At 37.5% G+C, this 15,047-nt stretch overlaps 1 protein-coding gene across 1 annotated transcript; it reads left to right on the plus strand.

The window, feature by feature from the left end:
* Positions 1–3,129: 3,129 nt before the first annotated feature.
* On the plus strand, positions 3,130–3,634 carry LOC117574661 (dynein light chain roadblock-type 2). Its single transcript, XM_034258565.2, has one exon. It carries the CDS (start codon positions 3,235–3,237, stop codon positions 3,538–3,540), a length of 306 nt encoding a protein of 101 aa, XP_034114456.1. The 5' UTR covers positions 3,130–3,234; the 3' UTR covers positions 3,541–3,634.
* Positions 3,635–15,047: the final 11,413 nt, after the last annotated feature.

Genomic DNA, 15,047 nt, shown 5'->3' on the forward strand with positions numbered 1-15,047 from the left:
AACCCTTGACAACATGAGATATCAACACTTTTTCATTTTCCAATTAGAGAAGAGCAAACAATTACACAACTAACTAACAGATGCAGTTAGATTTTTCACCCTGGGGTGGCCAAAAATTGTTGACCAGTGACACAAAAAGGGACTTTACAACATTTTGAACATTAAAAATTCCAAACGCATTTTTGGTGAGTGTTTGTCCACTCACATATGAATAAATGTGAATGTATTCTCCATATTTATGAGTCCTTAAATGTGAGCGTGTGTGCGTGTGTGTTTATAATGAAAGAGAACTTCGTGTTGTCGAGTGTGTTGATGATATGTGGAGGACATTGTAAGTGCTTGGATGTGTGTCAGTGTGCCTGTGGAGTAAGCGAAAAAGGATATTTGGGACACAGACGGTCAGAACAGGGAGCGGGTAGGAAACGGACGTGCGATCCAATTTGCGCCATGTGTGGCATGTGGCATGTGGCTCATATTCGTTGAGCCCAAAAAACAGGAACAGAACAGAATAAAAAACACAGAACAAAGCTCGAAAAAAAAACAAGATACAGATACAAAATGTAGGTGAAGTGCGGACTCTGGACGAAGCTCGTTGACCGCTGGGCGTTGACCGGGTCTCGTCGACGTCGGCGTTGTGCCTTTGGCCCAAAACCAAGACCAAAAACGAATACGAATCTCCGAGTCAAAGCGGGCGGCATAAAATACTCAAAGACTCATTTGCATATTGTGTGGCAAACGGTAAACTGTAACAGGGAAAGTGTGGCTCGAGTGTTTGTTGGCTGAGAAATTCATTTGGTGTGAGTTTCATTTTCAATTTCTGAGGCTGTTTGTTGGTTTTTTCGTAATTAACAAAAGAATTTCGTGCCATGCGTTCTGTTGTGTTCACATTCACATTTGCTTATTTACGGCCGCCATTTCTCGACCTTTTGACCTATCGCTATTGCCAGAGAGCGAGAGAAAGAGAGAGAAAGAGAGAGAGAGAGAGAAAGAGAGAGCGAGAGAGAGCTTCTGCTGGCGCATGAATTATATTCACTCGACTCGATGGCAATCTAATTAAATGATTTATGTTTTCGGGGATAATGTTGAACTATTTTAGTCCGAAATAAGCGACGCTGCATAATCCCCAAACAACCGCCCGCCGTCTCCCCTCTGCCTACTGGGCACTATATCCAACATGAATGAAAGATAAGCTGAGCGAGATAGATATGCGCTGCTCTAGCTGCATTTCTGAGCTGATTTATGAGCTCGCATTTTGCATAGTTTCAAATGTTGCTGTTGTACTCGTCGGACATCGCAAATTCAAGCCCAAAACACAATTCATTTTGGCCCCAGCTCAACTAACCAACCAAAGCGTCGCCCAACGGCATACAAATCGTCCGTTTTGCATTTGGCGGCCGTATTTCATTCCAGACCGGGTCAACACTGGACTCCCCCAAAATTCCAGAAGAGGCGACCCAGGGTACAATGGGATTGTAATAAGTTAAGCTTAACGTAACTTATAGTTGTAAAATTTAGGTTTAATTTCTTATATTATATTCTTGACTTTGCTGGAAATTTAATGAAATTATTTGACCACATATAATATTTAATTTTATTTATTTTTTTCGAAAATATTTGAAAGAATACAATTTTTAATTTAATTTTCTTTTTATTCTTAAATATTATTTACTTTGTTTACTCCCTTTGGGTATTTATATATTTGTTAGTTGTTCAAATTAATGTTTAAGATAAATACAGTTGAAATTGGTAAAATTACGCATACGTCATATGTTAGATTCTTATTTGGTATTGAACTTCATATTTAAATTATTGTCTGCTAGGAGTTAAGCCAAGAAAACTAAGAGTTTATTAATATTAAAACTTAGCCATAATTGAGTTATAATATTTGTGTACTGTTATAAACTTCAAATAATTGGAAGGATTTAAAAATTTTAAAATCAAATAATAATAATAATAATAATAATCATTTCTGTAATACTAAAAACATGTTGAAACAAATTTTTTTGCTTTCATTTAACAATTTTAAATACAACTATTTGAATTTAAACCATGGTATTTTACTGGGTGTACGTGTAGATCGAGTTTTAATCCTGGCTGCCAGCCGTTAAATGAGTCCATGGATCCACCATGAGCAACATGAGCGTACTTCCCGGTTTCGGTTAGCCGTTGAATGGCAACGAAAATTTATGCACATTTTATTGACCAACACTGAGAAAAACACAGTTGAGTTGTTGTATATGGATGTTGTTGGCACAACAACATGTCCAAAAGTGTTTTATGGTCGTTGTGGGTGCTCAAGTGGCCATTTTGGGCTGGACTCGAAGTGTAGAGAGAGAGAGGCAGGGAAATAGGGGAACAAGCTGCATATATGCACTCGCCCATCTTGTAGGACAAGCACTTCACGGAGCAATATGTGTAGAGCCCTGAATACAGATGAGCCGTACCCAGCTTAGTTGTGCCAACTAACTCGATGCGGCTATTTGCAACTGAGAATTGTGTGATTTATGTGGCTTGAGGTTGCTTTAACCTAATCGCAATTAAGGACAGTCGCCGACGCCGTCGCTGTTGCCATGTCAATGACCTGGTTCAATCAGCAAAGACCAAAGACTCATACGCAGACACTGAAACGGTTCAAAGTCAAAAACTCAATTAGCTACTTGATGAGGTATTGGGGGCCGAGGGCTTGAGAAGAGGTCGGAGCAGCTCTGACCGTGGGCAATGTCTAAAAATAAACATGGAAAAGCGCAATGGAGTCGACGGGCGGGCTGAAAGTGGAAATCTCGTTAAAAGTCAATAACAGACGCCATTAAACGCGCATGAAAATGAAATGAGAATCGCTCGATGATGAGGCAGTCTATGGACAAAGATTGGCGGGGGAGCTGAGCAACAGCAAAGGCGGTCTCTAAATGCCGCAGTAGCCACGCGACCACTTGAGCCGTTCATATCAATTCGTGTGGAGTCATTTGAACTGACCTCAGAGAGCAGAGCAGACAAGTTCAATGACACTACTGCATAATAAAACTATAGATAAATGGAATTTTTAAAAATACTTCTATTAAAACATCTGTCATCTAAGTAATCTTTGCAAATCACATCATACTTTAGCTAATCAGTATTTAGTTGAGTTTCATTCTATCTAGAATTTCACATAGAACACACAACAAGTTACATTCTAGATATTTTAAATATTTTCTTCTTGATCTAACACTATCCAAATTCAAATACAAATCGAAAATGAATCGTGTGCTTGAGGATGTAATCCATAAGAATGTCGCAAACACGGAGCGCATTACAGCTGAGAATACCGTGGGCTATGTGGTCTCTGATAATGCTAGCGGAAGTGTGGCAGCAACATCTTTTGATAATACTACAGCCCAGGGCATTGTGAAGCACATGAATGGTCTACTGGTTGGTCTGGTGCAGAGTGCTGTTCGGGATCTTGATCCGACCAATAAGTTGTGTTACTTGCGTGTGGCCTCGCGCAAATTTGAATATCTTGTGGCCCCGGAAGATATGTTCACCATAACCGTACTACAATAATGTTTTAGTTTCTCAAGTTTTAAACAAGTTAATAAGAGTACTTGGAATGTGTGTGGGCGTTGAGTAAAATATACAATGAATGGATTGCGAGTAACTTTCTGACTTCTTATTTGTTCAGTTATGTGTGTTAAGGGTAAGACGAATCGTGTGAGTGAGAGGAAGTAATGCTTGAATCAACAATGCGACTACAATAAATGGCAGACCGAAAATCCTTTTATAATACCCAAGTGACATTGGGCAATATTTACGACATGGCTTCATTGGGCATCGGACTTACGGTGGAAACTTATCCATGAGAATGCGGCAGAGTCTAATGCGATAATTCAAAAGATTTACTTCTGTCAACATGACCATTTTGTTAGACAAACTCGGGGTGGAAATGGCCTTTGACCTTTTTTTTCCATCTTGGATGCTGCCTGCTATTTTAATTTAAAATGGCAGAACTCGTAACTCATTTTAACGGCGCACCCTCCAGCGTGTGTGTGTGTGTGTGAGTCCGCTGTGTGTGTGTGTGTGCGTGAACTTGTCCTATTTTTACAGGCCTAGGCCCTTGCAGGGGTTGCTCGCTCGTTACAATAACTTATCTGCCCTTTTATTTTTTTACCCCTCGGCCTCGACAACGCCATAATCACCACGACGCAAGACGCTCCTGGGGTGCGCTTTGTACTCTACTATCGTATTCCCACTCTCAATCTCGATCTCATTCTCATTCGCATTCCTTTTTCTATTCCCTTTTTCTATTCTTTCATTTGCTATCTCTAAGCAGTTGGCCATTGTCTTGCATCGTTTTGTGGTACATACAAGATATAGAAATAAATAAAAATTTGTACAAAAATTTTAATTCATCCATTGCTAAAAATTCCTTGAATAAGAGGAACTCGATTTTCGTCTCGCTTCTCTTACTCTCTTCACACTATTGTGTGCACCAAGGTCGGGTTCATTCTGCCACTTCATTTTGATGTAGCGTGAAATCAAATTAATCCATGGACCATTGCTGATGACTTTATTTCAAGAACTCGTCTTTTCTCATCTCCCCAAAATGGTTTTTATAACTCATCTAGAAATTAGCAACACTCTTTGAATCATATTCAAATAAAACGTTTTCCTTTGCTTCTAAATTAAAATAGTAGCGAAAATTGTCACATGTCCTTTATGATACTTCTCTTCTGATGTCCCCCGGGGCGTGTCCATTCTGTTCATAGCTCTATGAATTTAATTAAGTTGTGCGACAAACCCAAAAGTGGCATTGCAACACGAAACAATAACAAACAAACATGAATCATATATGTTTGTGAGTACTCACATTCATATGCATAATTATTTCTGTTTGTAGACGGGTTGGTTTTAATCTATATAACAGCTGCTATATTTAAATTTTATGGTTTAAATACATTGAAGATTGACAATTATTGGTATTTCAAAATAAAAATGAGAGAATGAGATAAAAAATGAGATATTAAATAAAATCAACATTATTATCGTATTTATTTGATTCCGATAATATGATTTTGTTTAGTGTTCATTTCGATTGACTTTGGTTTATGAATACAATCTCAATTATTGATTTAGATCTAAATAAAGTTAGATAATGAAGCATTAAGCAAATCTTTAGCGCATTCAGCAGGCTGCAAGAAATCACTTAAGTTAATTCAAACGTCGAAAAGCTATAGCACAACGATTTAAGAGAGTGCCGCGAGAAGCAAAAACAACTTCTAAATATAGAAGAAAGAATAAGGAAAAAGAAGCAAGGCACACACAAAATGAGAGCAACAGAGATAGACATAGCAACTGAAACGGAACTAAATGAGCAGTAGAAATCCTCTCACTCAAACGCGCAGGCCAAGCCCATTTTGCTTGGTGCTGGCTCAGCCCTCTACATCACTACACTGTGAGAAAATGTGTGAGTAAAATAAATACAGATAGAAATAATTTACATTTTGTAGCAACTAAGTATATCAAAGTAATAATGCAAGATTATTTTAAATTAATAATTTATTCATTTTCGAAAATATTTATTCTTACACCTCTTTTTTGTTCATCCAATTTCTTGCAGTGCAGCGCTGCACGAACCCGTTTTGATGAAATGCTGAATTTTTTCTGACTTGTTCAACCACCAAGCATTTTCAGTTGAGACTCGCTGCGGCGCAGACGTCGACTCCGAGCTACAGTGGAGACCGTAAAGACATTTTGTTGCTCAGCGGACAGCCGGACGGACGAGGCAGAGGAGGTAAAACAGAAGAAGCACCGAAATGAAAACTGAATAATACATAGGAAAAATATAGTCAACGACTAACACAAAATAAAATCAAGTACAATTTTTGAACATTACCAAAGTGAATCAAAAGAAAAATTAACATTGAAAAAAGAAAAACATGACAAGCTAACTAAATACATGCAATAAATTATGCAACAAATAAATAATTAATGAGCCACGCAATTTGAACAACACTCTTAACACAACAAGTAAAACTCATTCTTATGCAACATTTATTACAATTGGAAAAATTATAAATAATTTTCATTGTCTGTGCTTCTTCTTCGCCTTCCGCTGCTCTGTCTGCCACCATTTTGCTTACACTCAGCAGTTGCAGCAGTTATGCACTAGATGGCAGCAGCATATTGCATGCGCCATCTATTGGTCGATATGAACTGAAGTCAATATTGGTTTGAGAGTTACTGCGCATGTGGTTTGAAAGCCATTGTGACTCCTTTGAAGTTGTGCTGTTAACTAACAGCACTGCTGCAAAGTGTTGAAGTTATTTACATTTAAAATTGTAGAAGGCAGTTGATAGCTCAGAATTTAAACTGTACGTTGTGGCTAAATTTATTTATATTTTTAGCTTAAAAGCAAGGTGTTTGTGGGAATCTTCTTTGCCGTAAAATATGTTCAAAATGTACATAAATACATCTCAGAGAGTTTTGATGTCAAAATTAGCCAAGTTACAGAGGAATAAATTGTATGAATTTGGACAAAGTTTCCTATGTTCCATAATAATATTCACCAAAAGTTGTAACCACGAATACATTTTAAATTTTCTCATTTAATACTTCCGCATGACTCATTCCGATCAAAAGCAAAGCCACGAAAAACAAAATGCACTTAAATTTCAAATTGATTTGATGGTCGTTGGGTTCATAAAACGAAGCACAGTTAATCCATGCTGCTTGTTAAGCGTCCAGAGCATATTGCCAATCAAAGATTTCAATTCAATTTCGACCGCTTGTCACAATATTCGGAATGGGGGCATAAAACTGAAGAGCGGGTGATGCAACGCCAACCATTTCATTCAAAATCGGAGCAATTCAGGCATCAAGATGTCAGTAAACGCGGTTAAGACAACAAGATTGCATCGAGCGTCAAGCAACGGGCATCGTTAGGACCATGACTCCATTCCTGGCGAAACGGGCCAACGCAATGAGCATTGGCATGGAGATGGAGATGGAGCATGGGTTGAGGGCAGTTGCTGAGGAAAAACATGAAAATCATCTTTCAACGCGTTGCGCTTTGCAGTTGCTTTGATGCGAGTTGTGATGTGAAGGGAAAGCGAGAGGAGGCACTCACAACCAGGTGAAGTGGGCGATGGAGGGCCAATAAAGCTGGGCACTGTGGCACCAAGGGGCAGAGAGGAGCAATGTTCAATGCACATGTGCTGCCAACAAGTGCAAAAAGGCAAACCGAAAACTTTAAGTAAAACTGAGATGGAGATGGAGTCTGTAACTGGGTGGGGAACTGAATGTGGAAGTGGCACTGAGATTGGGTCTGAGGTTGGCACTAAGACCTCTTCGAGTTGCATTTCAGCTTTTCATTTTGCTGCCGGCGGCGCTGTCCACAAAATGCGCTGCACGCGACGCGTCGCTGCACAAGAAGCACGAGATGGCGATGCAACCAAAATCCAATGCAAAAGCCAACTGGTTTTCTGGACAATGTGACGCCCTCTCGCTCTTGCTCTTGCTGCTCCCTCTGCCTGTCTTTCTCTGGCCCTTTCATCGGACAGCATGGCTGGCAGCTTATAATACCAAATATAGTATAAATATTTAAGTATTTATTTATTCTTGTTTTTCTGTTTTTTGTTGTTGTGCGGAATTTATCAAGAAAGCAAATTTGAAATGCACATTGAGTTTATGTCTTCAACTTTGTTATGAACTATTTAGAAAAGTATTGCATATTTTTACAAGTGTTTTAAAGTTCTTAAGATCATAGGAATAAAGGAGATATTTCCACATAATAATATAACAAATGTAATATAGAACTTATCATTTAAAAGTACTATAGTTAGAATATTGGGATATGAAATATGGTAAAATTTCGTTGACCTTTTAGCTCTACTCCTTTTGCATTTGATTAGCTGTTCTCGAGGTCCTTAATTTCGAAGCGCATTTCGCTTGAAACTAACACCCACAGCCGGCAGCTCAACAAGGGAGCAACAGCATAACTATCATCGATACAAAAAAGAAAGATGCAGATACAGTTTCTAGAGCTTCTCCCTTTAGTAGAGCTAAGTGCTGAGTATCTCTCTCTCTCTCTTTTGCTCTGTTATATATACTATATTATTTGTTGTCTCTGTTTGTGTGTCAGTTCCGTGTCTCAGTTCGTTTTGGTTTTGTTCCGTAAATTACACTTTTGATTTTTAGTGGCCGTAAAATAATCGTAAATGTCGTGGTTATTGCGACCGAAAGTGCCCATTTTGAGTGGTGCTGCTGCTGTTGGCGGTTGCCAGTTGCCAGTTGCCAGTTGCCAGTTGCCAGTTGTTGTCGTTGGTCGTTGGTCGTTGCCTGATTCTCAGCTGGCATTAACTGATATTCTCGTTGCACTGCGACTGAGACTGAGACTGAGACGTGCTGCCACTGCACAAACAGCTTGTATCCCGCTAAGCACTGTTCCTTCACTTGTCCTCCCTCCCCTCTTCTCCCGCTCAGAAAAAGAGCTGCAAGCTCAAAGCAGAGCTGCACTTGTTGTTTTTAATAAGTTTATGCTTGGCCGTTGTTGTTGTTGCTTGGCTTTCTTCCTTTGATGTTTCGATTAAGTTCGGAGTTCGCGTTGTCGAACTGGTTGGTTGGGTCTGCCTCCAGCCAGCTTGCCTCTTGCCTCTTGCCACAGCAGCCATTTGGCTTAAGTTTATGGCCATTTCGTTTGCACTGTCTTTGCAGCGGTTGCCGCACTCGAATTGCTGTTGTTGCTCGTTGAGTTGATTTTCTTAAGCATTTCACCCATTTACCTTTATACTTTGCTCTTGCCTTGTGCAACACATTTTCTCACATTGCCTACTCCTTCTCGCTCTTGCTCTTGCTCTGTCTCTCTCTCTCTCTTTCTCTATCTGTGAGCTGATTCCATGGTTCATTCTCCTTTCGCCTGCTTTTTGGGCTGCTGCTCTGACGCAACTGGTTGTCGATTGCCCATTGCCAGTTTGCCAAGTTGCCAGTTTGCCAGTTTTGCGGTGGCCGATTCGCCTCTCGCCTTACTCGCAAATTTCGAATTTGATTTTATTTTTATGATTTCAATTGTTCTCGCTATGTAAACACTAGAGATTTTCCACAAAAAACACAGCGCTGCCATGTCGACAATCTCCACACAATAATTAGATAAAAGTTCAAGTTTTGCCAGCCAACTAAATTCAACTGTTACCTATATTCATAGTTTTTTTCGCCATCATAGCCTAATTACAATTTTCTCGAAAGTCACAGCAGAACGCCCATAAGAAACAATAATTTTTTATGATGTTCATAATGGTTAAACGGTGCTAAGATCAGAGGCCCTCCCAGCATCACTGAAGGTCGCATTCCCAATAAAAAAAAAAAAAATGAAAAGACAATGTTAATAATCGGGACGATCGGCGTTAAAGTGTCTCGAACTAGAAAACCAAACCAATTCATAAATCATAAAAATATGTCATAAAGTAAAAAAGCAAAATGGAAACAACATTAACAACGCGCTGCAGTATGAAGCAACCTTTCAACATGTCCTCGAAAAAAAAAGAAATGCTCAAGGCGAACGATTTTTTACTTTTCCACTGTTTGTCGATTTGTTTTGACTCGTAGCGGAGGCTTGTTATCTAAGGCTAAGGCAGACACACACACTCGCATATCTTTAGCATAAAGGACACACACATACATGCAAGCATTGTCCTTACCGCCTGTTCGATTATTGCCGGCGTGGTAATAAATCATAAAAATATGTTGCAGTTACCCAAAATCCGACCGACGGTCGCCTCGTTACACGGTGGAATTCTAAATGCTTGTAAAATTGCTGACGAGTTCGCTTGTGGTGGTGTTTCTCTCTAGGTAATTGGGACTCTGATCCTGTTATTGGGATTGGCTCTGTTGGCCGGATCGGAGCTGAGCGGAGCGGAGCAGAGCTGCTGTGGTGATCGCGCCCTCGTCCATCTGATAACAAAAACCACTGGCAAATGCCCAAAAACAAAAACAAAAGGCCCAACCAAAACTTTCTCTTTTTTGCCGCCTGATTTCTCGGCTGAAACTCTCTGGTTTTTGCATTGCCAAATATGAAGAAATTTTGATTTATTTTCGCAAAAATTTTTGGTATTTGTGTTTGAGTTTTTGGTTTTTGTGTCGCTGTCAGCAAAAGGCGCCTGAATTTGTTTGTGATTGTCTCTTCTCTCATTCATTGTGTAATTTTTGTTAAACAATAAGTTTGAAGTGGATAATTTTGTAATATTATATTTAGATTGGAATATTAACATTGGAAAAAAATTAACATTGAAATACTTTAATATAATGTTAATGTTCTTATTTATTATTAATATTTTTAATATATCTTAAAAAGTTATAATTTTTATATATTACTGAATTGAATTATGAAAAATTTTATCGTATTTCCGTTTTATTCAGTCAATTTTTGGTTGAATTAAAATGCATTTGTAAAATTTACAAATTCATAATATATCAATATAATTAAATCCTTTAAATATCAAGTCAAGATGTACTTACTCTTAGTCAGCTTATAATGATTTTGTAAAATATTTTGTACATAAAAATCTCATTGAAACTCAACAAACAAATGTTTGTTTTTAATAAAAATAATTTCTATTAAACTGCACATTTAAATTCTTGAAGATCTTCTTACTACATATAGTATATTAATTCTGCTCAATTTATCTCTGCAATAATGGAAAAGTTCAAGCTGCACAAATCTAAATTAAAATATGTTTGGCTGAGTTCATCGAGAGACAAATGCGCAGCTCATTTATGGTTCTCATTGGATGCTGATGGCAATGACGATGACTTCATTTTCAAGTAGCAGACACATATGAAATTCTGTGCATATGTGCATATATTTGTGTACTTAAATATGTAGTCGAGAATATATGTATTTGTCAGGCCTGTACTTGTGACACAGTGCCACCTCCTACTCTTTCTCCATTTCAAATGCTGACATGATATACTACAAGCAGATGATTTAATGTGACCGCATATTGCGCAGGCACTTAAGATGCAGCAGCAGACTTCTTCTTCTTCTTCTCGAACCCGAATCCGAATCCGAATCTGAGCTCATAACGGTCCCAAGTACAGGCGTTCCACATATGTTTCAATTCAAGCATTCAACGAAGAGAAGAGAAAAGTCGCGCTAGACTGGCGACCATCTTGAAAATTGAGCTCTCTAAGTATTGAGAATTTTTTTCTGAATAATTATTCTACAAAATGCACTTTGTTTATTGAAGAAATAGTTGAGAGAAGCAAGAGTTAATATTAAGCCTATTTTCTTTAATTTATTACTTTGATATATTTTAAAGAATACTTGAGAAAAGCTAGAGTTGTTGAGGTGTTCTGAATAACTATTTCAATTTCTATTTTTTGATGTAATATTTGAGAGAAGCAAGAGTTAATCTTAAGGCTATTTTCTTTAATTTATTACTTTGATATTCTTATTAACTATTTAAAAAAATACTTGAGAAAAGCTAGAGTTGTTGAGATGTTCTGAACAAACTATTGATTAAATATTTAAGAGAAGTAACAGTTAATCTCAAACTTATTTCCCTAAATTTGTTGCATTCTTAAATAACTGTTCAGAATGATTCTTTACTCGGCTGATATATCAAATATTTGAGTGCCACAAAAATGTTAAATACGTACTAGCTTCTGTCGATTAATCGAGTTAATCTCTAACGTATTTTGTTCATTTTATTACAGCTCGCATTGCCTGTTCTCAGGCTGTAAATTAGTGTGGCAACGAGCTGTGGCATCTCAAGCAATGCTCATCAACAAGCGATTGGCCAAATCCGCAGACAAAACAAATCGTTAAAATGATATAAAAAAATAGTCCATATGCAGTCCAGAAGTATGGAAGAGGAGGGAGTGAAAAAAAAACTGGAGGAAGGCAAATGCATTCGAATAAAATTTTACCACCGTTTCCTCAAACATCATCAACATGAAACTAACAGCGGCAACATCCGAGTCACCTCATAAAAGTAACGATGTCTATGAAAATGTATCTGATGGATACGATGGCAGCCTCCGTTGAGATGCTGCTGCTGTTGAGGGGTATCAACAACCAACAATAATTATGGCATACGTCACGGAACTTGGGTTTTATGTCTTTTATATTGATTGTCATCATGTCACACTAACAGATCGTAAAAATGTCGTAAAATCCATGGACACGGCACTCACTTGAGTGCAAAGCAAGCGCAAATGAATGCACTCAAATGCCAGGATCAGGCTCAGACTCAGGACACTCTCAAAGGACACAGCATGCTAGGGATCACGGAGTGAAATGATTGAGCGAACGTTGAGACGGATGTGTTGCAAGTTGCGTGTTGCGAGTGGATTGCGATGATGATGCCTCGTTGTGCGTTTGCTCAAGTGGCGTCAAGTCGTAAAAATGCTATAAAATTTTTGGGCTGCTGTTTGGTATTAACCGCAATTTGTTTATTTAGTTGTTAAAATGCCATTTTAGCTTGTTCTCTCTTCTGCTTGACATTTAATTGTCGGCTGCCGGTATTTGACTACGGTTCTCTTGTTTTTACGAGCACACACAAAGTGGGCAAATCTAATAAAATTTATTTTTACGACAATTTAAATGGTTTCATTTCGAGTACGACAATGCCTCACAATGCGGCTGTGGCACAAGACAACAACAGGTTGCGGATTAGATAAATTAGATATCTGGGATTAATGCCAAATGAGACGTTAGATGGCCATAAACAAATGTTGCATAATTCCAAATGATTTATGAGCAAACATCAGAGATTCAATTAGAAATTAGAAATAATCTTTTGACGTTTGCTTTTCTTAAAGAAAAATATTGTAAGAATATAACAAAGTAATAAAATAAATAAATGAAGACTTTTCTATGAATTTATGTGTTAATAAAGACCGATATTTTAATACACAAAATAAATCTTAGAATAACAATTTTATCTTTCTACATTTTATATTATTAAAGAGAAAAATTATAGAAACATGACAAAATAAATTAAACAAACATTTGTGTGTGATTTAGTTAAAAAAGATAATTCAGAATTTATGATAATTTTTAGAATGATAAATTTTAGAATTAAGAATTATATTTTGATTTATATGTGCTGTGAAAAAGTATAGAATAAAAACAAAAGAAAATTTTAGTTCTACATTTTTAATATAAAATTAATTAAATATTTCACATATCAGATATTGTGATACGTTTTACATCGAAAATAATTTCTACATTTTGAATATTTATTTATTAGATTTTGAATGCAGCCATTGAACATTAGATTCTTATTATTGTTTATTATTTGACTTCCGCATTATTGAGAAATATTATATTACGTTTATATTATTGACGTAATACTTGCCTTGTCTTCGCTTTATCATTTAAATGACTTAATTAGAAAGTTTTCAAGTGCCTTGCCAAAACCTCTGATGGCAAATGCTGAGACACTGAATTACCCTGGTGGGCGTCATCAACCCTCTGTACACTTCCCTGGTCTTGGTTGCAGGGTAAAGAGAGAGAGAGAGAGAGGGCGGTTCTGGGCTGCAGTCATCATTGCCGCCTTGGCGTGTTTGTGTGCAAAGCAGTCATAAAAATTACAATAAACAATCATCATCGCGATCCGTTTACACCCACTTTGCACGTTTTCGCAAGCAAAGCGTCCGTGGAAAGTGAAAAAGGATTTTCCCATTCGCTCAAGAAGCAAAGCAGCGACGACCAGGTAACTCAGTTTACTAGTAGGCGTTTATATAGTAGACTGCTAGCCAAGTAAATCCGCTAACAAGTAGGCAAAACCGTGAGGTAAAGCAGTCAACAAAAATGCTCAATTAGCTGTGGACTCGGCTAAAGGACTCGCTGCCATTTGGCTGGAAATTTGATGAGCCACAAAAGGCGTTCGAAATGCAAATGCTGCCAATTGTTTGATGAATGAAGTCAAGGGTTCAATGCCTGCGCCTCTAGGATTTGCATTATGTAGGTAAGTCTTTTAACCGAAACGAATGTCTTCATTGTGCCCGCCATCGTGTCCGGCTGTGCAGTTACCGCTACCGCTACCGCTTCCCTATCCCTTGCCCTTTTGTTTGGCCATTACGAATTTTGCATAAGGAGGCGGTTGGTTTTTGGTGTTTGGACTGCAATTGATTCTTGACCTCGTAATGAGCCGTTTGCGGCTGCGCTGCGCTGAGCAGAGCTAACTCAAACTACTTTTGTGGTTTTCTGAAATTAAGTCATCATCACGGCGGCGGGTTTTCGACGAGAGCAGCCGAGAAACCGCTTTTGTGTGCCGCGTCAAAGGTTGAGGCATTCAAACTGTATTTGCATTTTAAGCATCATCGATTCAAGTGAAGCAATCAAATTTGGAAATGACCAAGGCAGAGAGAGATGAGTGGGAATAACAAAGACAACAGAAAGCGAGAGGTAATAAAATGTAGAAATAATTATGTTACAAGTTAATAAAGAAACACAATATATATTTATGAATAATATAAGTTCATTATAGTAAAATAAAGATATACAATATATTTATTTAGAAATAAAATACTATGTTTTTATTGATTCGAGTTAAAAGTGAGAGACCTAAAAATAGACAGGGCATATTATTATTATTTAACAAATAAATTACAACATACACATGAAGTTATTATTATTTGATTTAATAGCTACCTACTAATAACTATTACTTGATCAATGTATAACATTAAACCATGTTTAGGTAAGTCATATTATTTATTTTGTATGATATTTCCAGCTTTAAATTAAACATAACCTTAACTATGAATGTAAATTATAACTTGTAACAATTTAAATACAATCTTGTAATTAATTCAATACAAAACTCACACAATTTGTGATAGACATGTTCTCAACTATTGTCAATATCAAATGCCAATTAATTTGCCATATTCAATCAAGTCTTAAGCGCTGCTGACTAATCGATCCATCAATCCAACTGGCAATCATCTCATATGTGCAACAACTGAATTGAAAAAATACGAGGCAAGTGGTGAATGCCACAAGAATAAGACTGCAACTACTAAGCGAATGTTACTAAGAGTCTAACACGCACCAATTAGCTGCTTTT

The sequence above is a fragment of the Drosophila albomicans genome, chromosome 2R, assembly GCF_009650485.2.
Source record: "Drosophila albomicans strain 15112-1751.03 chromosome 2R, ASM965048v2, whole genome shotgun sequence".
In the NCBI taxonomy this organism is placed as follows: domain Eukaryota; kingdom Metazoa; phylum Arthropoda; class Insecta; order Diptera; family Drosophilidae; genus Drosophila; species Drosophila albomicans.